This window comes from Protomyctophum parallelum (assembly GCF_964188405.1).
Source record: "Protomyctophum parallelum genome assembly, chromosome: 2".
Taxonomy (NCBI): Eukaryota; Metazoa; Chordata; class Actinopteri; order Myctophiformes; family Myctophidae; genus Protomyctophum; species Protomyctophum parallelum.
In genome coordinates this window covers 1,907,854-1,933,976 of record NC_139699.1, presented here as the reverse complement: position 1 = coordinate 1,933,976, position 26,123 = coordinate 1,907,854, and the positions used below count along the sequence as shown (strand labels likewise).

Sequence of the window (26,123 nt, the reverse complement as noted above, 5' to 3'; positions counted from 1 at the left end):
CATTAAACTGGTATGTTTACACTGAACTGGTATGTTTACATTTAACTGGTATGTTTACATTTAACTGGTATGTTTACATTGAACTGGTATGTTTACATTTAACTGGTATGTTTACATTTAACTGGTATGTTTACATTGAACTGGTATGTTTACATTGAACTGTTATGTTTACATTTAACTGGTATGTTTACATTGAACTGGTATGTTTACATTGAACTGTTATGTTTACATTTAACTGGTATGTTTACATTGAACTGGTATGTTTACATTGAACTGGTATGTTTACATTGAACTGGTATGTTTACATTGAACTGGTATGTTTACATTTAACTGGTATGTTTACATTGAACTGGTATGTTTACACTGAACTGGTATGTTTACATTTAACTGGTATGTTTACATTTAACTGGTATGTTTACATTTAACTGGTATGTTTACATTGAACTGTTATGTTTACATTGAACTGGTATGTTTACATTGAACTGGTATGTTTACATTGAACTGGAATATTTACATTGAACTGGAATATTTACATTGAACTGGTATGTTTACATTGAACTGGTATGTTTACATTGAACTGGTATGTTTACATTTAACTGGTATGTTTACATTTAACTGGTATGTTTACATTGAACTGGTATGTTTACATTGAACTGGTATGTTTACATTGAACTGGTATGTTTACATTTAACTGGTATGTTTACATTTAACTGGTATGTTTACATTGAACTGGTGTTATGTGTGAAGTGAGGGGTGCTTATCATCATACATGATCTCATTCCAGCCTATCACAATTTGCGTACTCACTTTTGTCTTCAATGTTTGTGTTTACACAATGTTTGTGTTTATACAAACACTCAAAGCTGCAGGGCATAACGCATAAGAGGGGCTAGCGCCCCTCAAAAACACATGAGAGCGTGTGCAATTTTTTTTATGTTGGAACATTTCACTCAGAGAAAACAATATAGTACACACTACGCCTCGCGGGACATAGCGCCATCACACACGAAGCATTATGCGCCAACGCGCCGGCACACAGCAGCACACATCGTGCGTTGAGCGCCACAAGCCATATACATGCCGGCGCCGTTCATGCATCATGTGGCCTATCACACTACATATGCTGTGCACCACACTGAAGCTGTCCCCATGTGTAACCCAGCTGATGTGAGTGTACCCAAACTATCTGAATGTCTGAGTTCACACAGACACAGTAATGCAAGTCGACACACACACGCGCGCAGACGGTGAAATAGGTCCCTCTGTCCCTGCCCACAATATTTTGATGGGAGATGCTTGTTGACTGAAGCACAGAGAGTTCCACATGCCCACCCCCACCACTAGCCCCCCCACCACATGCCCACCCCCACCACTAGCCCAACCGCATCACTCACCCCCAAGCTGATGCCACGCCAATTAATTTCATGAATGGCTAACTCATGTTTGGTAACACACTCCCCTGTGGTAGCTGGGCTTAAGCCTGCCTCACTTGCTCGCCCTCCAGGGTCACAGTGCTGCCGCATGCGAGAGCAGCAGGATAATGGAGTCAGGAGCACAAAGGACTTGTGCCCTTAACACCTTTTAGGAGGAAAGGCGATAATTGCAGATCCGAGGCTTAAGATTAAAGTAAGCGAACCCGCTTCAGTTCCCGTCTGCCTTTTGAAGCCACACTTCGCACGATCCTATTCATATTCAAACCACATTAACCCTGGTGTCTCCCATTTTGGGAAGATTCATGTAAAGTTTTCCATTTATTTTTGATAATAATTCAAAGAATCCCCAGCAAAATGAAACAGTAACCCCGTAAGCTATCAAAATGAAACAGTAACCCCGTAAGCTATCAAAATGAAACAGTAACCCCGTAAGCTATCAAAATGAAACAGTAACCCCGTAAGCTATCAAAATGAAACAGTAACCCCGTAAGCTATCAAAATGAAACAGTAACCCCGTAAGCTATCAAAATGAAACAGTAACCCCGTAAGCTATCAAAATGAAACAGTAACCCCGATCTACAAGCTGTAGACGGAGAAAGACTATAGAGGGGTTCAAGTACGTACAATATCAACTTCATGTTTAAGAACCACTCCACTGACTGGTGTATATGGTATGAAAACGAACCCACACAGGGCATGGTTCCATTCAGGTCCATTAAACTTCATGTTTAAGAACCACTCCACTGACTGGTGTATATGAATCTGATCTCAGGTCAGAATGGGTTAAGAACCACTCCACTGACTGGTGTATATGGTATGAAAACGAACCCACACAGGGCATATGGTTCCATTCAGGTCCATTAGTGCAGACCCTGAAGAGGGATACAGAAGAAGGGGAACTTATTGTAAGGCTTGTGTTTTGGTGAAAGACGACAAGAGCCATGTGGTCTGAAATGGAGATTAGTTCTGGGCGGTATGGGTGCGTATAGATTGCACGCCCATCGTTCCATTATTTCCCCGGTGACCCGGGGGGGGGGGGCAGCAAGGGACCGAGCGGAGCAGTGGAGGCCGTAATTAAACTTCCACAGGCCGGGTCATGTGACGCTAAATGCTTCGCCGCCGTTTCTCATTACTTAAACAGTGTTGCCTAAATGATACGCCGTCAGTCTGCGGATTAATTGGTATTTGGCGAGGACGGTATGGCAGCGTTAACGTGTCAACATGTGTCAGACATGCTCTCTGGGGAGAGTGAGAAGACTGGCCGCCCACCTTCTGGCCGTGAGGAGTATAAAGCATGTACTGTTACTGTACATGAGCACATACAGTACATAACATGTACTGTTACATGAGCACATAAAGTACAGTACATGGTCATGTTTTGGCCACTGCCTTGGACTTTCATGCAGCATGTGATCTGCCAAGTAAAGTCCAAAGTGTTTTAGTGACTTTCTTTTAAATTATACATTAAACATTATACATAATTTTTGCCCCTTTTTGAGTGGTGTAGCCCCCACTGGGAGGACATAGGGTATCAGTCCTACCCCTCCTGGAGGGCATAGGGTATCAGTCCTACCCCTCCACTGGGAGGACACAGGGTATCAGTCCTACCCCTATAGGGTATCCCTACCCCATAGGGTATCAGTCCTACCCCATAGGGTATCAGTCCTACCCCATAGGGTATCAGTCCTACCCCTCCTGTTCAACATTCCCTGCACCGTCACAGCAACATAGGAGACGTTACTGCCCCCATCCCCGGCTTCCATCCCCCAAACTGGCCAATTGTATTCGTATACAATAGATGCTCGGAATGCTGGATGCACCACGGTGGATTCACCACGGTGGATGCACCACGGTGCTGGATTCACCACGGTGGATTCACCACGGTGGATTCACCACGGTGGATTCACCACGGTGCTGGATTCACCACGGTGGATTCACCACGGTGCTGGATTCACCACGGTGGATTCACCACGGTGCTGGATTCACCACGGTGGATTCACCACGGTGGATTCACCACGGTGGATTCACCACGGTGCTGGATGCACCACGGTGGATTCACCACGGTGCTGGATGCACCACGGTGGATTCAAACCCCTAGTCTGAATGCTGGATGCACCACGGTGGATTCAAACCCCTAGTCTGAATGCTGGATGCACCACGGTGGATTCAAACCCGTAGTCTGGGTAGCATTATTAATGCTGGATGCACCACGGTGGATTCAAACCCGTAGTCTGGGTAGCATTATTAATGCTGGATGCACCACGGTGGATTCAAACCCGTAGTCTGGGTAGAATGCTGGATGCACCACGGTGGATTCAAACCCGTAGTCTGGGTAGCATTATTAATGCTGGATGCACCACGGTGGATTCAAACCCGTAGTCTGGGTAGCATTATTAATGCTGGATGCACCACGGTGGATTCAAACCCGTAGTCTGGGTAGAATGCTGGATGCACCACGGTGGATTCAAACCCGTAGTCTGGGTAGCATTAATGCTGGATGCACCACGGTGGATTCAAACCCGTAGTCTGGGTAGCATTAATGCTGGATGCACCACGGTGGATTCAAACCCGTAGTCTGGGTAGAATGCTGGATGCACCACGGTGGATTCAAACCCGTAGTCTGGGTAGCATTATTTAATGCTGGATGCACCACGGTGGATTAGAACCCGTAGTCTGGGTAGCATTATTTAATGCTGGATGCACCACGGTGGATTCAAACCCGTAGTCTGGGTAGCATTATTTAATGCTGGATGCACCACGGTGGATTCAAACCCGTAGTCTGGGTAGCATTATTAATGCTGGATGCACCACGGTGGATTCAAACCCGTAGTCTGGGTAGCATTATTAATGCTGGATGCACCACGGTGGATTCAAACCCGTAGTCTGGGTAGCATTATTAATGCTGGATGCACCACGGTGGATTCAAACCCGTAGTCTGGGTAGAATGCTGGATGCACCACGGTGGATTCAAACCCGTAGTCTGGGTAGCATTAATGCTGGATGCACCACGGTGGATTCAAACCCGTAGTCTGGGTAGCATTAATGCTGGATGCACCACGGTGGATTCAAACCCGTAGTCTGGGTAGAATGCTGGATGCACCACGGTGGATTCAAACCCGTAGTCTGGGTAGCATTATTTAATGCTGGATGCACCACGGTGGATTAGAACCCGTAGTCTGGGTAGCATTATTTAATGCTGGATGCACCACGGTGGATTCAAACCCGTAGTCTGGGTAGCATTATTTAATGCTGGATGCACCACGGTGGATTCAAACCCGTAGTCTGGGTAGCATTATTTAATGCTGGATGCACCACGGTGGATTCAAACCCGTAGTCTGGGTAGCATTATTTAATGCTGGATGCACCACGGTGGATTGGAACCCGTAGTCTGGGTAGCATTATTTGAATGCTGGATGCACCACAGTGGATTGGAACCCGTAGTCTGGGTAGCATTATTTAATGCTGGATGCACCACGGTGGATTGGAACCCGTAGTCTGGGTAGCATTATTTAATGCTGGATGCACCACGGTGGATTGGAACCCGTAGTCTGGGTAGCATTATTTAATGCTGGATGCACCACGGTGGATTGGAACCCGTAGTCTGGGTAGCATTATTTGCTGAATGCTGGATGCACCACGGTGGATTGGAACCCGTAGTCTGGGTAGCATTATTTAATGCTGGATGCACCACGGTGGATTGGAACCCGTAGTCTGGGTAGCATTATTCCGGGTGGTATTTTACCCATTCGAGTGCCTCCTATACTGACCTCTTTGCACAATGTTTCATGTCAAGTACAGTTGACTGTTTACGCCAATTTGATTTGTGAAGAACCAAGGGTTCAGTGCTGCAGTGCACATGAAGTGTTAAGTGTGGCGATGAGTGGCGTACGACATGCCACTGCTAAAAACCAGCTAATAACAGAGGCAGAAGAACATTTCTTCTGCTCCAAAATGCAAACCCGACTTGACCTCTTAAGAGGCTAATTTCTGACAGATTATGCATATTAAAATGGAAAAGGTTTTAGCTCTACGGGAGTGTTAAGCTTAATTTATACTGTGTCACACACTGCAGTATAAATCATAGCCATAAATCATAGCTATAGCCACCCACCTATATACGCAGTGCTCAATTTGTTGGGATTTTCATCGCAAGACAAATAGCGCAGTGGAGTAAATATCAACGGTGCAGCTTCATCTGGGCCCGGGCAGTGCGGGAGGGCACCAAAATAAACCAAGGTGAAAACCTGCGTGCGTCCTCGAGTTGCATGCGATCTGTTCAGAGCTAAAGTGGCCCATCCTCCGCGCCCGGCCATGCAGTGAGTTAAAGCTATAATCTATAACTGGACATTAGGACAAATCAAACGACAAAAGTAGCTGATCTACATGCTGAAACGCGCTCCTCATGTAGGCTATGTGAGCTGTGTCATAGAGCATAGCAGTGGTCCGTCCTGTGGTAACATGTAGGCTATGTGAGCTAGAGCATAGCAGTGGTCCGTCCTGTGGTAACATGTAGGCTATGTGAGCTGTGTCATAGAGCATAGCAGTGGTCCGTCCCATGGTAACATGTAGGCTATGTGAGCTGTGTCATAGAGCATAGCAGTGGTCCGTCCTGTGGTAACATGTAGGCTATGTGAGCTGTGTCATAGAGCATAGCAGTGGTCCGTCCCATGGTAACATGTAGGCTATGTGAGCTGTGTCAGTGGGTGCTGTTTTCTGGACCCACTGAAATACAATTTTTTCCCGTCCCTGATGATGTCACGTGCCCGCTGCCCGACCAACACATTCAGTCACAATCAAACACAATATTCCAAAAGGAAATGCAAACGTCTCTGAACAGAAGCACGGATACAACAAACATATCGCCAACAGCAATAAAAGTGTAATGACCAGAGCGATGGGGGATATCAAAAGCAGGGACATGGAGTTAGCCCTTACCCGTGACATATAAGCAAGTCCCTCTCTCTTTTACCACTGCATATTATGAACCACCTCTCTGAACGTTCCATGTCATTCTCACATGAGCTCATGTATCAAACGTCTATCTTATAACAAAGTGTCTCCGATTCCAATTTGCCTCAACAATTACTAATTGATACAGAATTGGTATAAATTGACTCAGTTGTTGTTATGACCGGCTTCTTTAAAAATAGCCGATCTTCACTATTTCTAAAAAGGTTATTTTCATTAATGGCTTTTATTTGTAAAAAATAATAATAACTAAGTAATAAGTAAATAAGTAAAAATGGGATATTTACTCATGACGGTATCAAAATGGTCTCCGGTCATGACCCAAGAATGGGTCCTGAGCCGCTATAGTGTTTGGGACACGCACATGACGTCATTTTGACTATGCATACCTCATGGCACTCTAGCACCTCAAATGCACTAAATTAGACCGACTCATCTGAGCCCAACTAATTATGCTCAAGATGGCTCAGGGTGAATGGTAAATGGTGCATTTATATAGCGCCTTTATCCAAGGCGCTTTACAGAGATTGTGCATTACATTCACCCATTCACACACACATTCATACACCGATGGCAGCGGAAACCATGCAAGGCACCAACTAGCACATCGGGAGCAATTAGGGGTTCAGTGTCTTGCTCAAGGATAGAGCAACTTGGCCTGGTTTCCAAGATAGACCAGTTGACCATACCTCTCAAACTACTTCAAAAGAGTGAGATACGGCCTGGACCGTGGCTCAGCGGTCCAGGCACCTTGGCTGGTAATCCAGTCTGGCAGTGTGCCGCGGGTTCGACTCCCGATCCCGACGGCCTTTACTGCATGTCTTCCCCCCCCATCTCTACCGTCTGTCCCTCCAAAATATATATAAAATAAACATTAAAAAGAGTGAGATACGTCCACGGGGCACAACACCAGAGGGAGCTCAGCTCATTTAATTTCCCCCAGATTCGGCACAAACACGGGAATGAACTAATTCTACTTTTCTGCCACCAAAATGTGGAACCACCAGCCATCAAAAAGTGCGACTCCTTTTAGCTTTATTGTATAACTGTACCTCTGTACTTTTTTTCCTCTCCACCGTTAATGACGATGTATTCAATGAAACATACCTGTGGAGTGACACCACTTACCCCCAAAGTAGGAGCCATCGGAGAGCTTATTGGTCTCCTTGCTGCCCTTGGTGAGGACGCTGACCACCCCGTGCTGGATGAAGTACATCTTTTTGCCGATGGTGCCCTCCCTGATGATGTAGTCGCCCGGCTGGAACACCTCGAATCGCAGGAACGTGAGCATGGAGGTGACGAAGTTGGGGTCCGCGTTGGCAAAGAGGGGCATGGAGGCCACCAGCTTCCTACAGTTGAAGTTGATGATTTCCTGGGGGGATAACGGACATTATAACGTTTATATAACATTATAACGGACAACGCGTACATTTTCCAGGCACTCATTTTCAAGTAAAATAAAACAAAACAAAAAAAACACCCAAATCCGTAAATTAGGGTGTAAAAACCGCAGTCCTCCTAGGAGAAAAACAAACTCGCACCCTGGAACCCCGACAAACCAAACACACACATACACACGGGAACCCCTTTTGGTGTTTTAAGCATTATGTTATAGTTTAGCTATTGAAAAATAGCAGATCTACAAGCTCATAGCACGGCACCGAGTGTCGTGCTACGAGCTTGTAGGTCTGCTATTTCTTTTTTATCGTGAAAATGCGGCACAAATCTTTGAATATACTGTATATTCTTTCAGAGCGAATGTTTTTAACTGAAATCTTTGCTTCTGAGAGGTTCCTGGAATAACATATTTTCAGATGGGGGGGTCGGTGGCCAATTCTTGGGGTCCTTGACATGAAATATTGAGCACTACTGATATAGAAACCAAACTTTCAGAAAACTTTAGAAGACATTATTTTAATTTCGATGTCAGGCCTAAATGGATTAAGCTGGGTGAACCTTTTACTGCTTCACCCAGGAGGTGGGTGCTCACTGCTCAGATGGCGTGTGTATCGCCAAAGACACAGGGGAGACAAGTGACAAAAGTGGGCAGCTTGTCGGATCAGTGGTTGTCCTACTACTGACATCATAGACTGTGATGATGGTTACCACAATCCTCTGAGCAGACATTGTATTGAACTGTGCTTTCCTCGAACTGTGCTCATAACTGCTAATAACATGTTTGTTCGTTAGTTCAATCAATCAATCAATCAATCAATCAATCAATCAATCAATCAATCAATCAATCAATCATTCAATAGTACTAATGTACTCTGATGGGTACCCTGACTACCCTGACATACCAATTCCAACAGGGGTTGCCCTAGATTCAAATATGACAAAAACGAATAGTGGGAAGTGGAACGGCAGATCTATACAAGCTCACAATGTGTCACATTGTGACACATTGTGAGCTTGTATAGATCTGCAATTTTAACTAGTTTTGTGTGACAGTCTTGTATGACGAAGCAAGACATTAATTTACATGAATTAAAAAAAACTTCAAATAAGAGTGCAGGGTTCCAGCTTGAATCGTTGCGTTCCGTTTCATCTGAATTGTCACTCGCTATACTCAGTCTGGAAAGGGTCCTATCTCCAAGGTAGACTAAATGTACCCAGCTTCTCATGGTACGGGTTGGGGGAAATGTACCCAGCTTCTGATGGTACGGGCTGGGGGAAATGTACCCAGCTTCTGATGGTACGGGTTGGGGGAAATGTACCCAGCTTCTGATGGTACGGGTTGGGGGAAAAAACACCTGTTTGGTGTCGTATCAATGTGCACCGCGCAGCTACTGCTGTGGCAACCTCCCCTTATCATTCACTAACCCATTCTGACCTGAGATCAGATTCATACGAGGTTTCCACTGGACACACACTGGTCTGATGAACCCATTCTGACCTGAGATCAGATTCTAAAAATGTCAGTTGCTCTTCGATTTTTCAAAAATAGCAGACCTACAAGCTCGTATCGCGCCACTCGGTGGCGCGATATGAGCTTGTAGATCTGCTATTTTTAAATAGCTAAAGCATAACATGATGCCAACACCAAAATGGGTGCCCGTTCAGAATGGGATAAACTCACCCCACACAGCTGTCAGTTTTTTTGGACCACTGAATCTGACAGTGGACCACTGAATCTGACAGTGGACCTGAATCTGACAGTGGGCCACTGAATCTGACAGTGGGCCACTGAATCCGACAGTGGACCTGAATCTGACAGTGGACCACTGAATCTGACAGTGGACCACTGAATCTGACAGTAGACCACTGAATCTGACAGTGGACCACTGAATCTGACAGTGGACCACTGCATCTGACAGTGGACCACTGAATCTGACAGTGGACCACTGAATCTGACAGTGGACCACTGGATCTGACAGTGGACCACTGAATCTGACAGTGGACCACTGAATCTGACAGTGGACCACTGAATCTGACAGTGGACCACTGCATCTGACAGTGGACCACTGAATCTGACAGTGGACCACTGAATCTGACACTGGACCACTGCATCTGACAGTGGACCACTGGATCTGACAGTGGACCACTGAATCTGACAGTGGACCACTGAATCTGACAGTGGACCACTGAATCTGACAGTGGACCACTGAATCTGACAGTGGACCACTGAATCTGACAGTGGACCACTGAATCTGACATGGACCACTGCATCTGACAGTGAACCACTGCATCTGACAGTGGACCACTGCATCTGACAGTGGACCACTGAATCTGGCAGTGGACCACTGAATCTGACAGTGGACCACTGGATCTGACAGTGGACCACTGGATCTGACAGTGGACCACTGCATCTGACAGTGGACCACTGAATCTGACAGTGGACCACTGCATCTGACAGTGGACCACTGAATCTGACAGTGGACCACTGAATCTGACAGTGGACCACTGAATCTGACAGTGGACCACTGGATCTGACAGTGGACCACTGCATCTGACAGTGGACCACTGAATCTGACAGTGGACCACTGCATCTGACAGTGGACCACTGAATCTGACAGTGGACCACTGCATCTGACAGTGGACCACTGAATCTGACAGTGGACCACTGAATCTGACAGTGGACCACTGAATCTGACATGGACCACTGCATCTGACAGTGGACCCACTGAATCTGACAGTGGACCACTGAATCTGACAGTGGACCACTGGATCTGACAGTGGACCACTGAATCTGACAGTGGACCCACTGAATCTGACAGTGGACCACTGGATCTGACAGTGGACCACTGAATCTGACAGTGGACCACTGAATCTGACACTGGACCACTGAATCTGACAGTGGACCACTGAATCTGACAGTGGACCACTGAATCTGACACTGGACCACTGAATCTGACACTGGACCACTGAATCTGACAGTGGACCACTGGATCTGACAGTGGACCACTGAATCTGACGGTGGACCACTGAATCTGACAGAGGACCACTGAATCTGACAGTGGACCACTGAATCTGACACTGGACCACTGAATCTGACACTGGACCACTGAATCTGACAGTGGACCCACTGAATCTGACAGTGGACCACTGAATCTGACAGTGGACCACTGAATCTGACAGTGGACCCACTGAATCTGACAGTGGACCACTGAATCTGACAGTGGACCACTGAATCTGACAGAGGACCACTGAATCTGACAGTGGACCACTGAATCTGACACTGGACCACTGAATCTGACACTGGACCACTGAATCTGACAGTGGACCCACTGAATCTGACAGTGGACCACTGAATCTGACAGTGGACCACTGAATCTGACAGTGGACCCACTGAATCTGACAGTGGACCACTGAATCTGATAGTGGTCCACTGGATCTGACACTGGACCACTGAATCTGACAGTGGACCACTGAATCTGACAGTGGACCACTGAATCTGACAGTGGACCACTGAATCTGACAGTGGACCACTGGATCTGACACTGGACCACTGAATCTGACAGTGGACCACTGAATCTGACAGTGGACCACTGAATCTGACAGTGGACCACTGAATCTGACACTGGACCACTGAATCTGACAGTGGACCACTGAATCTAACAGTGGACCACTGGATCTGACAGTGGACCACTGAATCTGACAGTGGACCACTGGATCTGACAGTGGACCACTGGATCTGACAGTGGACCACTGAATCTGACAGTGGACCACTGAATCTGACAGTGGACCACTGGATCTGACAGTGGACCACTGAATCTGACAGTGGACCACTGAATCTGACAGTGGATCACTGGATCTGACAGTGGACCACTGCATCTGACAGTGGACCACTGGATCTGACAGTGGACCACTGGACCACTGAATCTGACAGTGGACCACTGAATCTGACAGTGGACCACAGAATCTGACAGTGAACCACTGAATCTGACAGTGGACCACTGAATCTGACAGTGGACCACTGAATCTGACAGTGGACCACTGGATCTGACACTGGACCACTGGACCACTGAATCTGACAGTGGACCACTGAATCTGACAGTGGACCACTGAATCTGACAGTGGACCACTGAATCTGACACTGGACCACTGAATCTGACAGTGGACCACTGGATCTGACACTGGACCACTGGACCACTGAATCTGACAGTGGACCACTGAATCTGACAGTGGACCACTGAATCTGACAGTGGACCACTGAATCTGACACTGGACCACTGAATCTGACAGTGGACCACTGAATCTGACACTGGACCACTGTATCTGACAGTGGACCACTGGATCTGACAGTGGACCACTGAATCTGACAGTGGACCACTGAATCTGACACTGGACCACTGGACCACTGAATCTGACAGTGGACCACTGAATCTGACACTGGACCACTGAATCTGACAGTGGACCACTGAATCTGACACTGGACCACTGGATCTGACAGTGGACCACTGAATCTGACAGTGGACCACTGAATCTGACAGTGGACCACTGAATCTGACAGTGGACCACTGGATCTGACAGTGGACCACTGCATCTGACAGTGGACCACAGAATCTGACAGTGAACCACTGAATCTGACAGTGGACCACTGAATCTGACACTGGACCACTGAATCTGACAGTGGACCACTGAATCTGACACTGGACCACTGAATCTGACAGTGGACCACTGGATCTGACAGTGGACCACTGCATCTGACACTGGACCACTGAATCTGACAGTGGACCACTGAATCTGACACTGGACGACTGAATCTGACAGTGGACCACTGAATCTGACACTGGACCACTGAATCTGACAGTGGACCACTGAATCTGACAGTATGACCACTGAATCTGACAGCGGACCACTGCATCTGACAGTGGACCACTGAATCTGACAGTATGACCACTGAATCTGACACTGGACCACTGAATCTGACAGTGGACCACTGAATCTGACAGTATGACCACTGAATCTGACAGCGGACCACTGCATCTGACAGTGGACCACTGAATCTGACAGTATGACCACTGAATCTGACAGAGGACCACTGAATCTGACAGTATGACCACTGAATCTGACAGTGGACCACTGAATCTGACACTGGACCACTGAATCTGACAGTGGACCACTGAATCTGACACTGGACCACTGAATCTGACACTGGACCACTGAATCTGACAGTGGACCACTGGATCTGACAGTGGACCACTGAATCTGACAGTGGACCACTGAATCTGACAGTGGACCACTGGATCTGACAGTGGACCACTGAATCTGACAGTGGACCACTGAATCTGACAGTGGACCACTGAATCTGACACTGGACCACTGAATCTGACACTGGACCACTGAATCTGACAGTGGACCACTGAATCTGACAGTGGACCACTGAATCTGACAGTGGACCACTGAATCTGACAGAGGACCACTGAATCTGACACTGGACCACTGAATCTGACAGTGGACCACTGAATCTGACAGTGGACCACTGAATCTGACACTGGACCACTGAATCTGACACTGGACCACTGAATCTGACAGTGGACCACTGGATCTGACAGTGGACCACTGAATCTGACAGTGGACCACTGAATCTGACAGTGGACCACTGCATCTGACAGTGGACCACTGGATCTGACAGTGGACCACTGAATCTGACAGTGGACCACTGAATCTGACAGTGGACCACTGAATCTGACAGAGGACCACTGAATCTGACAGTGGACCACTGGATCTGACAGTGGACCACTGGATCTGACACTGGACCACTGAATCTGACACTGGACCACTGAATCTGACACTGGACCACTGAATCTGACAGTGGACCACTGAATCTGACAGTGGACCACTGAATCTGACAGTGGATCTGACACTGGACCACTGAATCTGACAGTGGATCCACTGAATCTGACAGTGGACCACTGCATCTGACAGTGGACCACTGAATCTGACAGTGGATCCACTGAATCTGACAGTGGACCACTGCATCTGACAGTGGACCACTGAATCTGACACTGGACCACTGAATCTGACAGTGGACCACTGAATCTGACACTGGACCACTGAATCTGACAGTGGACCACTGAATCTGACAGTGGACCACTGCATCTGACAGTGGACCACTGAATCTGACAGTGGACCACTGCATCTGACAGTGGACCACTGAATCTGACAGTGGACCACTGGATCTGACAGTGGACCACTGAATCTGACAGTGGACCACTGGATCTGACAGTGGACCACTGAATCTGACAGCGGACCACTGAATCTGACAGCGGACCACTCAATCCTTTACTTTTTACCGTAGGTTTTTACTCTCAAGTCTTATTTTTTTCATCAGTATAGAGTGCAGGCTGATGACTTATCAGCAACAATGTGGCTACGTAACAGTTGACGTTGTGAAATGCGAGTCTGCTGCCTGCTGGCCAGACTGAGTCGCGAGTGACAATTCAGATTCACGGAACGCAGCGATTCAGGCTGGAACCCAGGCTAACTTGAGTTAGCCTGGGTTTGGTAAATTGGTAAATTCCATGCATCCATCCAAACGGCTTCGTCTGGTGTCTATATGCGAACACAGTTGGCCCGTGTTCGGGGGGGAGGGAGGCCGGGCGGGGAGGGCACGTGATATGGGCTGGGGTGGCGCCGGTCAGCAGGGAGCGTTGGGTGAGAGGAGTAGGACGAAGGCTCTGGTCTCCTCACTGGCAGGCGGGTCAGTATTGTACAACAGCAGTGACAACACAGAAATGTGTGTGGACTGGGGAGGAATCAATGGGCTCACACACGCCGTTTTGGAAAGAACTTGGGCCCCTTCCCTATCAAACAGAGTCAGGGTGCTGCTATTGTGCATGTTGGGTCACTAGAAAGAAGTAAAAAAAGTATCATCGGTAACACCTGTGAAGTAGGGAAGCGGCTTGGAAGTAGGAAGAGTTATTCTGTGTCCATATAGCCCACCATTGGGGGGGGGGGGGGGGGGAGGTAAAATAGTGCTGTGATCCTCTAGTCCGGTGGTTCAAGGACCCCCAAAAATACATTTATTAGGCCACGGACCCCCCATTTGAAAACGTATGCCAGTGACCCTGATAAGGGAGGATTTTTAGGGCTCTAGCTGTTTTTCCGAATTATATTAATTCCATGGACCCCCAGTTCCACACGCGTTATGCTACAGACCCCTGTTAATTTAACTCTGAGAGTGTACAAATGGAACCAAATGGACCCAACGGGTCTGAGTTACAAACACATAAGGGTCCATTTGTTTCCTATAACTATCTCTAGCTAGGTACCCCCTGGAACTTCCTCAAGTACCCCCACTTTGGGAACCCATGCTCTAGTGCTGGCCTGCTCGCTTTGCCTAAAAAAATGGCAACTAATAAATACGGGGAAGCAGCTTTTTGCTTCTACGGGCCGTCGGCATGGAACAAGCTCCCTCTGTACCTTCGTCAGGCAGCCTCTGTAGACATTTTTAAAGCTCAGCTCAAGACCCACTTCTACAACATTGCTTTTAATTGATTTCTTTTTTGTTATTCATGTCCTCACTGTATTGCATTACTGTGTGTTTTTTGTTGTTGCCTTGCTTTTCTTTTATTCTCCATTGTTCTGTAAAGCACTTTGAGCTGCATTTCATGTCATGAAAGGTGCTATACAAATAAAGTTTTATTATTATTATTATTATTAGTGTACTATACCTCTCTCAGTGGCTCGTTCAGCTCCCCCAGGATGCTCTCCTCGTCGAACATCTTGCCCTGGTAACGGTGCTCATAGTAGTCATGGATCCTCTGCCTCATGTCCGCCGGCAGCTTGTGGAAGGACATGTACTGCTCCACCTGCTTGTACTGAGGACACACACACACACACACACACACACACACACACACACACACACACACACACACACACACACACACACACACACACACACACACACACACACACACACACACACACACACACACACACACACACACACACACACACACACACACACAAGGTCAGACCAAGGCCACAGCACTGCAGCACAGACAGAGAGAGAGACGCAGCCACGGGCAACTATAACTGTAGGCTGACATACAGTAGAGGTCAGAGACGCCAGGAAATGGAGGATTAATATCAGGAACCTTCAGAACAACCCAGTTTTATATTGTACAGCAGGACCCCCAATTTACAGAACAAGACCCTCTGAAGGTCATTATTACACCATGATGGCTCATTCATACAGGTGGAGGATTGAATTCACACTGAAATAAATCAGTGTGATGTTTCGTGATGTTTCGAAGAATAATTAAAGGGACTCAGAAGAGAAGATTTCTTTAGACTGTTTGGATACCTATAACAAAATGGTTAAAAAATAAATCTGAGAAGCTCAAAAATACAGCATATGGGGCTTGTGTTAAGAAAATTCCCCCTCCTCTCTTTACAGTAGGTCTTTAAAACAAATGTACGTAACTGTGTACAGTACATAATTATGATACTCAACAAAGCATTGCGTAGCCCTATTTATGTTCAGCCCACTTTCCTTGCAACTTCCTAGAACTAGTGTGGGGCAGCGTGGGGTGACGACAAGTAGTGTGGGTGATGTGTCTCTATAGCGTCAGCTTGCTTCTGTTATGATGTCGGTTAGTTTGACATGCGGTAGGTTTAGTTTACCAAAGTGTGAATTGTACGGAAGCCTGCAGTCCCAACAGGGGAAAGAGAGGAGGCAGTGGGTTAGCAGCTCGCGCTGCAAAGGTATTGCTTTCTTTTCCGTTTTATTTGCAAAGCGTTCTGTGGGGATAATGTTTGAATTGTAGTTAGTAATGTAGACAACCTGTCATGGTTTCCATCAGAGTGCCGTTGTGGTCCATGCGTGGCGTTTTCCACGCCGTGTAGTTCATTCAGTCAGTGTCTCACTACAAATGTGGTTCTCTTTAATAATAATAATAATAATAATAATATATACGATTTATATAGCGCTTTTCTGGGTACCCAAAGTCGCTTTACAGAAAGAAGTTCAGACATATTTATTAGGAAACTATTAAAACTATTTAAAAGGGTTTAAAAGGGCCCAGGCCGTAGCGTAACGGTCTGGGCACCGGACTGGTAATCCAGTCGCAGTGTGCCGCGGGTTCGACTCCCGGACCCGACACGGCCTTTACTGCATGTCATCCCCCCATCTCTCTCCCGTTTCCTGTCAGCCTACTGTCTGTCCCTTCAAAAATCAATAAAAGGCGTAAACTAGAAATCAAAAGAGGGACAAACAAGAAGGGTGTGTGTGTGTGTGTGGGGTTATGTAGGGAGGGCCAGTTTGAAAAGGTGGGTTTTGAGTGTGCTTTTGAACATTTCGAGGGTGGGGGCAGCTCTGATGTGAGTTGGGAGTGAGTTCCAGAGAGAAGGGGCAGCCACTGCGAAGGCCCTGTCTCCCCATGTCCGTTTGTTGGATTTGTGGGGTTCCAGTTGGTTGGCAGTGCTTGACCTGAGGGAGCAGGAGGGGACATGGCAGTTGATGAGTTCAGAGAGGTAGAGGGGGGCCTGGTTGTTGAGGGTTTTGTAGGTGATGGTGAGTATTTTGAATTCAATTCTGGACTTGACTGGGAGCCAGTGGAGTTCACGGAGGATGGGTGTGATGTGGTCCCTGGATCTGGTTCTGGTGAGTAGGCGGGCGGCGGAATTTTGAACATATTGTAACTTTAGTGAGCAGCATGCGGGCGGTATGGGGACCCAAGGCTGTGTGTTCAGACCCACTTTGGTGTCTTTGGTGAGTCCTTGGCTCATGTGTATAGCCCAGTTGCCCAGTGTGTATAGCCCAGTTGCCCAGTGTGTATAGCCCAGTATGCATTTTATGTGATAATAGGAGTTCATGAAATGTCGCTATTATCGGTATGCTGTGTATTCAGCATTCACTGTCTTCTATGTCCATGTTTTACACAGAGGGTGATCACCAGTGGTCACTGCTTTAGCCTTCTACTAAACCTCTGGTTACACAATATCCATCCACGCGATTCCACAGTAAACAAAAACCCCAACAAAAATCCATTCTGGCCCCTTTCAAGCTCTGCTGTCGATAAAAACAGAAACCTTGTCATTCCGCCTATGCACCACTTGAACTGCTCTCATTAGTGACTGACCAAAAAGAACTGAAGACAGTGGGGAGTGATGTTTTTTTTTTACTGTGGGTTCAAATTATCTTAACCCATTCTGAACGGGCACCCATTTTGGTGTTAGCATTACGTTATGCTTTAGCTATTTAAAAATAGCAGATCTACAAGCTCATATCGCGCCACCGAGTGGCGCGATACGAGCTTGTAGGTCTGCTATTTTTGAAAAAAATCTAAGAGCGACTGACATTTTTTGAATCTGATCTCAGGTCAGAATGGGTTCATCAGACCAGCGTGTGTCCAGTGGAAACCTCGTATGAATCTGACCTCAGGTCAGAATGGCTTAATCTATATGCAGCGCATCATGGCGGGCGGAGCAGCAGCCAGAGTTGTTGAGAAGCGGGAGGACGTGTATCAGCCAATCGATGGGTCAGAAGGACGCCTGCTGGGCCCGTCTGGATGGACACTTATGAGGGATTATTGATTGCGAGTTATTTTCTAACGAAACTAAATTCAGTCCATGTTTTTCCTGCTGTCAAACTGAATCACGTTTGGCGGTCAAGGCAAGCTGCAGATGTGCTGGATGACCTGACTGAAGTGGTGAGGATTTGTTGGATTATTTTTGAGTAAGCTTCTTTCAATTTTGTAATTTATTTTTGGGATTGGCTTTTGGGCTTGTTTAAAGCTACATTCTGTAAGTTTTATGTCCGTTTGGTCGTTGTTCCTCTCTCTCCCGACAGAGAGCTATAATTGCAACGATGTTTGAAGAAATATAGTAAAAGACACATCTAAATGTCCAATCCAGTGCACGGTCAACACCAAGTAACTTTATTGACAATGCAAACCAGTTGTTGTCCCAGTGAGAAACAATGGGGAGACCGGACTGGCCCTGTGCAAACATAACTGACACAAGGTGATCAGCATCATTTCCCCCATTGCCCTGTGCCTTTGTTCAGTGGTGGAAACTTAAGTAACTAAGTTGTACTCAAGTACTGTGCTTACGGTAAGTACTATTTATTGTATTTTATTTTATTTTTGAGTGGTGCATTACGCAGCTATGTGTGTCCCTATGTGTGTCCCTGTACGTGTACGGTGTGTACATGTGTGTCCCAGCATGGACAACTGCAACACCTAAAGTGTCCAGTAGAGAACAGCACAGAGTAAAGTGGCCCAGAGTACACTACAGTAGGCCTACTACGACCGTATGCGAATGCAAAGGTTCAATTCATGTAACTTTAGATAGCATTTTATGTAGACATAATCTATAATAATAATAATATCTTTGCTAATAATGCAGAGTTTCTGCATTTTGAATTACCATTCAAATAATGTCATGTAGCTAGTTATTTATTTCACAGGCCTATGTTGTAATTGTAGGAAAATGTTGCATCCTCCGTAGTGCAAAATAATTCAATATTGTGTTATACGGTATAGCTCTGTCAGTCTCTCTGAGACACAGAAGCCATTTTGTACAAGAGAGTCGCGGTCTTGAAAATGCATTGAAGTTTTCCCTGCTTGCATTGACTGATTGAAGGGAATGTGGACAGTGGACCGACTCCAGTGTGCATGTGCGTGCGCCGTACGCCGTGCATGCATGCATGCATGTGTAATCACAGCTGCTACACAGTTGCACTATGGCATACAAGATGAGAGAGAGAGATTGCCTAATCTGTGAGGATTTATAAAAAAGACATGATCAGGAATCGTACAGGCAGGATTCAAAATACGTAATTTTTGGTGGCACTGTTTGTTTGTGTGTGTTTATGTGCCTGTATATTGTCTTTGTTGTTTGAAAACCTCACATCACCAAAACAGTTTCTGTTCAGGATATAATTAAGAAATAGCAAAATTATCAGATCTGCAAGCTCAAAACGTGTCGCTTCACCCGCGTTTCAAACTGTATCACCGTATCTGATACTTTAGGATGCTATTGTCTGACGCTGCAGTGTGATCAAGTAAGTCATTAAAATAAAAATAAACCCTCAAAAAGTTTAAATATGGATATACAGGTTTCTGCCCGACAGCAACGATATTTAGATTCCTGGAATAAATAATAGGCTAAAGTACTTGTCAAGGTGCGTGTATAATTCAGAGCAACTTCCGATAGATAATTTGTGCATAATGAACATGATGTTGTGTGTTGCTGCTGTGGCTATTGTTAGGATATTGTGCTCTGGGGCAGCAGAGGGTCTCACATATACATACATCAGTCATATCATTCCACCTCATGCACACATGGTTTGTTTATTTGTTTTATTGTGTTGGCACCGCCTCTACGTCACAACATTGGAGGCCGGCCACTGCAAGCACGACGTCATAAAATAGACGTCATCACAACGTGACGGGAGACGGAGGAAAGGTTTGGACAGCATGGTGGTTTAGGGAGTGAGGCAACTGTTACCGACCTGCACATACGAAGGCCACCGACCAGCCGCACTGGACTAGAAGATAAGCACAACGGATGGATAGCGCTGTCCTACGTAGGCTTATAGTTTAAAGTGGGTTGAGAGGATAGTGGAGCTTCGCGTAGTGGGAAAGTTTACTGACGGTCACTTGTTGCCATCCTGTGTCGGCGCTGTGCGAAGACTAATACATAAAAAGAGAAAATGCCCTACGGGGGACCAAAAAAAGAAGAAAACAAACTAAAGCTATAACAATAATACCTACGCGGGTTGTTATCCCCGCACCTGAACGACTACCGATCCAGCACCGCTCTTCGGCTGTGGGCCAACGACAGAGCTGGCCGTAGCCAGCAGGTGAGTGGACCGGGGGTTGTTGTTGATACGGGGGCCGGTGCCGCTTTTGATTTAGTTTGACATATGCACGCACACACGCACATGTCCATCCACGTCTTTTAGGTCAGGGTAGCTCCTATATTGTTGTTAAGTAGCGAGCCATGGGAGCAACCCGTGACACTATCCATGCATAGGGCTGTCACCCTCATGACATTTGTGACGTCACCTGATACAGCCTGCCATCACGCTGGTCATTACTTTACACCAGAGGACAAACGCTTGGCCAATGTTGGGACATGTTGATTTGATCCAAAATGAGATAATAGCGCAGTCAGACTTTATATGCACTAAACTTGCATGTCTGAAATAAATGTCAAGAGCTGAAACTATGAGCTGAAATCAACAATATGAAATAAACTCTTAAACATGTAGCTATGTCTAATGTTATAAGCTATAGTTTTACCAATGCTAACTACACATACAGCTTCCCTACAAAAGTATGGAACTATTTTTCTACCAATTTCACACCCAATAATGCCTTGAATTAATGGAGAATGTTTCGTTTTTGTTGCATTTCTAAGCCAATAATGTGATGATGGTCATCGGTCAGCAGGACACTCAGTAGGAAGGAGACTCAAATGAGTCTTCTAATTATTAGCTTAGGTCTGCGGAAAATAAAAAAATTAAACTATAGCTGCAAGCAGCGATAAGACGGCTCAAAGCAATCAGAAGAATCACAGCCTGCTCAACAACACAGCTATAGCTGGCTGCAGTTATAGCTGTAGTGCTCAATGTGAATCGCCCATTTAGGCTGTGCCACTTCAGGTCGCCCAAGGGCATTGCAGCTGTTCAGACCTCAAACAGATCCGCTTATTGTGCGTATTGTTTTTCTTATTGCTGCATTACTTGGCCTCTCTTATCGCTGCTTGCAGCTATATATTTATTAAGTGACAGATGTGTTCCGCATGAGTCAAGGCACGTATGTAAACAAGTTCCATGGCTTTTGGCAAAACGAGGCATGACTTATGCCTATTATCGCTGCTTGCAGCTATATTTATTTTACAAATATTCACGTACAAACTTCTCTTCAACTGGGATTTCAGTTAATGGTCTATAGATTGTGTGTTGAACGTACATAAAAAAAAACTGAAAATCATGTTTAAGCATTTTTCAAACTGTTCAAAATTGTGAAAAATCTGAGGGCGGAGCTTACTGGTCAAAGTGACAGATGTGTTCCCCATTGTGGAAACAAGTGCCATGACTTTTGGCCAAACGAGGCATGAGTTAACGATAGATCATGGTCTTTGCGTCCTCTCCTCAAAGTTTGGCATAGCCCTCTACGATATTGCCAAGTTTTGCGAAAACCACTGCATGGTTAAGCCAGAACTGCTATTTTTGGTGGAAGAAGACTGGCAGATACAGAGATTTCCATGTGGGACACAGTTAAAACGGGTGCTATGACAAGTTGGGTTATTAGGTTCCCAAGTTACATCGTTCTCAAGTAGGCCGATGGCCGGCGGGCAGGTCTACCAATTTGGGGTCCTCGATGTGAAAATGTTTGAAAACCACCCCTCCTCCTCATCCTCTGGAAGCCCTGGTGTAATTCCAACACTGCCTGCAGGGAAACAGGTGCTGATGTAAGTCAAGCCTGCATGTTTTTCAAATCGCAGTCCGCAAAGAGGCCAAGAGAGATCACAGGAGAAGAGCGAGCAGTGGGTCAAACCAGGCAACGGTACATGAAAGACAAAGAACATTCAATACAAGAGGTGCTGATGTGGCCAGATAATGGTCTATAGATTGTGTGTAGAACGCTTCACGCAAATTGCTCATAAACGGGCAGAAAATCAGGTTTAAGCATTTTTCAATGGCCATTCACTGTACAAGCCGTTTGTACTTAGACATGCATGGCTTAATCTTTGAGACAGTGAGAAACTTGACAAGTTTCTTTTGCTCTCCGTTCCAATTTGTCTTTGGGGTCACGTACAGGCTAAGAGGTTTGGGAACTATCTGCACTACACCATAGGATCTCAAACAGTGGATTCCAGGCACTCCTGGGTTCCTTTAGGGGGGGTCTAATTTGACCCTTTACAAGTCTGTAACTGACAGTATGCAAATAGAACCAAATAGTTCTTTGAGGGTCCATTTGGTTCCATTTGTATACTGTTGGGAGAAGTACTCGCATGTTTTACGTAAGTAGTATCAATAAAAGTAGATTAAAAGTATTGGAAATTGGAAATACTCAAGTTAAATATAACTATAGTACAGTACGTACTTAATTACTTTCCACCACTGCAATTGTATACTATCAGAGTTAAAGGTATATTCAGTGATTTTACTCAAAAAACCTTAGGTTTCGTTTTTGGCTGGGACCTAAGCCTTTCATCCAATCAGGATAGAGCCAAAAACGAAACCTAAGGTTTTTTGACCCCCAGGGGTTAACTGGGGACAGGGAGGAACTCCTTATATGGTCAGCACACTCTATAGTAGAGAGGATTATCACAACAAAACAAAACAATAAGTGATATTTGAATTAAGTGAAATCACTGAATATACCTTTAAGGGGAGACCTTAACATTTAAAAGTACGAGAACCATTTAAAAGCATGAGAACCATTGCTCTATAGTCTACACCGGCAAAAAGAGCTCATCTACACCGTTTGCCTATTATTATGACACGCCCAGAATAGGGATATGGTCCTTGAGGTGAAGGGGAAAGGACGTGTCTGTGTGATAGTCCTGCACTCCAATGAGAACCAGAGAGAACTAGAGAAATAGAGAGAGAAGGAGAGAGAGAGAGAGAGAGAGAGAGAGAGATCAAAGCATGGAGACAGCCCAAAGGAACTGTCATCCATTGACCATTTTGAACATTCAGCGCACCATGTATATCCTTAAGAGAAATGAACGATTCAAAGCGCACAGCCCTGGCGCTTTGATCACTGCACTGCGCAGTGCAGAAGCTATATATCCTACAAGATGCCTGACCTCATATGTCATCTTATGTGTTATCTGGAGTCTCAGTCTTAGATACTAGCCATATAGTCAACACTAATCCCCAGAGATCATCGGGAGGCAATCTTTTCCCACATATTGCTACAGTGAATACATGTAGCAGGAGTGGCTCAGAGTCTCTACTCTGTCTGATGACCAAAAGCCTAATATATCCACCCATTCGAGGGGGAATTGCCCTTCAGGCTTGTGGATAATATGTAGGGTATAGCTCCGTGCGAGAGAGACCCGGGTTCGATTCCAGAGCGTTACATAAAGTGCTCAAGCCAGTGAGCTGCTAGTACCGTGTTATATGTCAGCCTGGTAAATCATCCCGGGTCGAGTGAATTATCATTATCACGTGTCTTCTGCAGACATGTCTGGCCCCAAGCGCTGGGTTGACAGAAACCAAAAAGGTGGAATATCGATCCTATATGGATCCTGGGGATTAAGGGCCGATTCATACTCCTATTTTACCGCTGTTTCGGCGCTGTAGTGCCGAAATGATTTCGGCTCGTCAGAAATTTTCAGTAGCACCGAAGAGCCGACTTTGGGAGGTACCCGCCCCCCCGAACCTCAAATGACGTCACATTGTAGGCTTTACAGCGCCGAACCGACTTTTATTCAGCTCTAAAATAGGAGTACGAATCGGCCCTAAGTATACTGTGCACCACTGTCTTCTATACACATTGAGTCTGATGCAATGTATGGTAAATCAATTTGTGATGCGTCTGAAAAAATAAAATGTAAATTAATTCCCTACTTGATTATACTGCAGCGTCACACAAAAGTATCAGATTCACGAAATATGGCACGGAGTGAAAACCTTTGATAGAAAGTAACAGTTTGGGACAGTTTTGAGACAAAATGTACTGACATTATATTAAAAATGGCAGGAAGATACTTACTGGCATATTAGCTGCACATCATACATCAGCAATATACCAGCATTGTATTTGTTTCACCATGCACACATAATTAGAACAAAATGGTTATTTCCGTGTGTAGTATGCGTGTGCATGCTTGGGTGCGTCAAATTCAATGTTCATAGAATGGAACTAAAAACTAAATTCCTGCAATAAATGAAGAAAACATCAACAGCTGAAATTTGTGTCAAGAGGTGTTACAATAATGAATGCTGGCTGAGTCACAAAATTACACTAAAATAAAATCTGTAGCAGAAGAATCGAATCAATTCCACAGAGACATCTGATTAAAAAAAAAACATCTCATCACTTTCCATTAGGGTTCCCAACCATCCCGTAATATACGGGATCGTAACGTAATTTGGCAACTAAAAGACCTTCCCCGTAATTAACTGATACGGGACGGACTTTGTCCCGTATTTTGGGGTCGTGGAAGAATGAAAGCTATTGGTTGTTGCAACCCACCATAATACCAAAGAAGAAGAAGAAGGATCATTATGCAGTATCGTATCTTAGCAACCATTTCAACCCCGTGCTTCTCTGGTCCACAACAAACAGCACAAACGGATGCTGCTGACAGCCAATTTGACAGCCTTATTCCTCCTCCGCCAAAGAGAAAACAAAAAGGAAGGAAAACTAAGTACAGAGCTGAGTGGGAAAAACATTGCGTGGCTAGAGATTATTATTAATTATACTGTCTGCCTTAACACTAGGAAGTCGGAGCAGCCGTTCTGACCGAATTTGATATTTTAACGTTTATTTTCTTAGCCCATGGAGTCCAGAGAAAGTTCCCCTTGCATGACTTTGTCTAAATATTCGATTGAAATCATCTCTGTTTTTTTTTTTTCCATTTGAAACGTTTTGTAAATATGATTTTAGGCATATATCTTCCTACTCAGTCTGACTATATCGGCCCAATCGACCGCCGTCCCCCCTTCTCCCCCACTCGTCTAATGATCTTCACACCTCCGACAGCTGGAGACGGCATTGTTCAAGCCTGCATTGTCCAACGAATTAAATCATATACGTTTGGCTGGTTAATTAACTTGGAATTTGTTTACTATTTTTATAAGATAATAGGAATATGAATACAATGATTATTATCCATGATGAGGGTGGGATGTTATTGAATGCTAGAGTTAGTGAATGTTAGACTCGACCGACATTAGACTTACTTTCCATGAAGCGAGAATGAAGCGAGAATGCTTGCCGATGCGCGATACAAAATAAAAAGTGTTTGAAATAATTCCAACCAGATAGACCCCGAACGGGCAACGGCAAAATATATATTTTTCACATGTATTATTAGTTTTATACATTTTAGGAGTGAAAACATGTGTTTAGAAACACATATGATTTAATTAGTTGGAAATGGGATGCAGGCTTGAACAATGTCGTCTCCAGCTGGAGAGGGACGAGTGGGGGAGAGAGTGGCCAATCAAATCGCACCAAAAACACGGTCCGTCTGACCTTTCAGCCGACTGAGTAGTCAAGGTGAGAACCACAAGAGGGAAGAGAAGCAGAGGAGAAGCCAGGGAGCCCTGGCACAGTTCCTTGTTTCATCAAAGCAACT

General features: G+C 45.5%; 1 protein-coding gene across 1 annotated transcript in view; it reads right to left on the bottom strand.

Annotated features, from left to right (window-relative positions):
• hcn4 (hyperpolarization activated cyclic nucleotide-gated potassium channel 4) overlaps nucleotides 1-26,123 on the bottom strand; it is a gene marked incomplete at both ends in the record, with an annotated part of 248,566 nt that overhangs the window by 40,747 nt on the left and 181,696 nt on the right. The window contains 2 exons of the mRNA XM_083790912.1: nucleotides 7,530-7,773; nucleotides 15,521-15,667. Coding sequence (XP_083647038.1) covers nucleotides 7,530-7,773; nucleotides 15,521-15,667 — 391 coding nt within the window. The remainder of the gene's footprint in view (nucleotides 1-7,529; nucleotides 7,774-15,520; nucleotides 15,668-26,123) is intronic.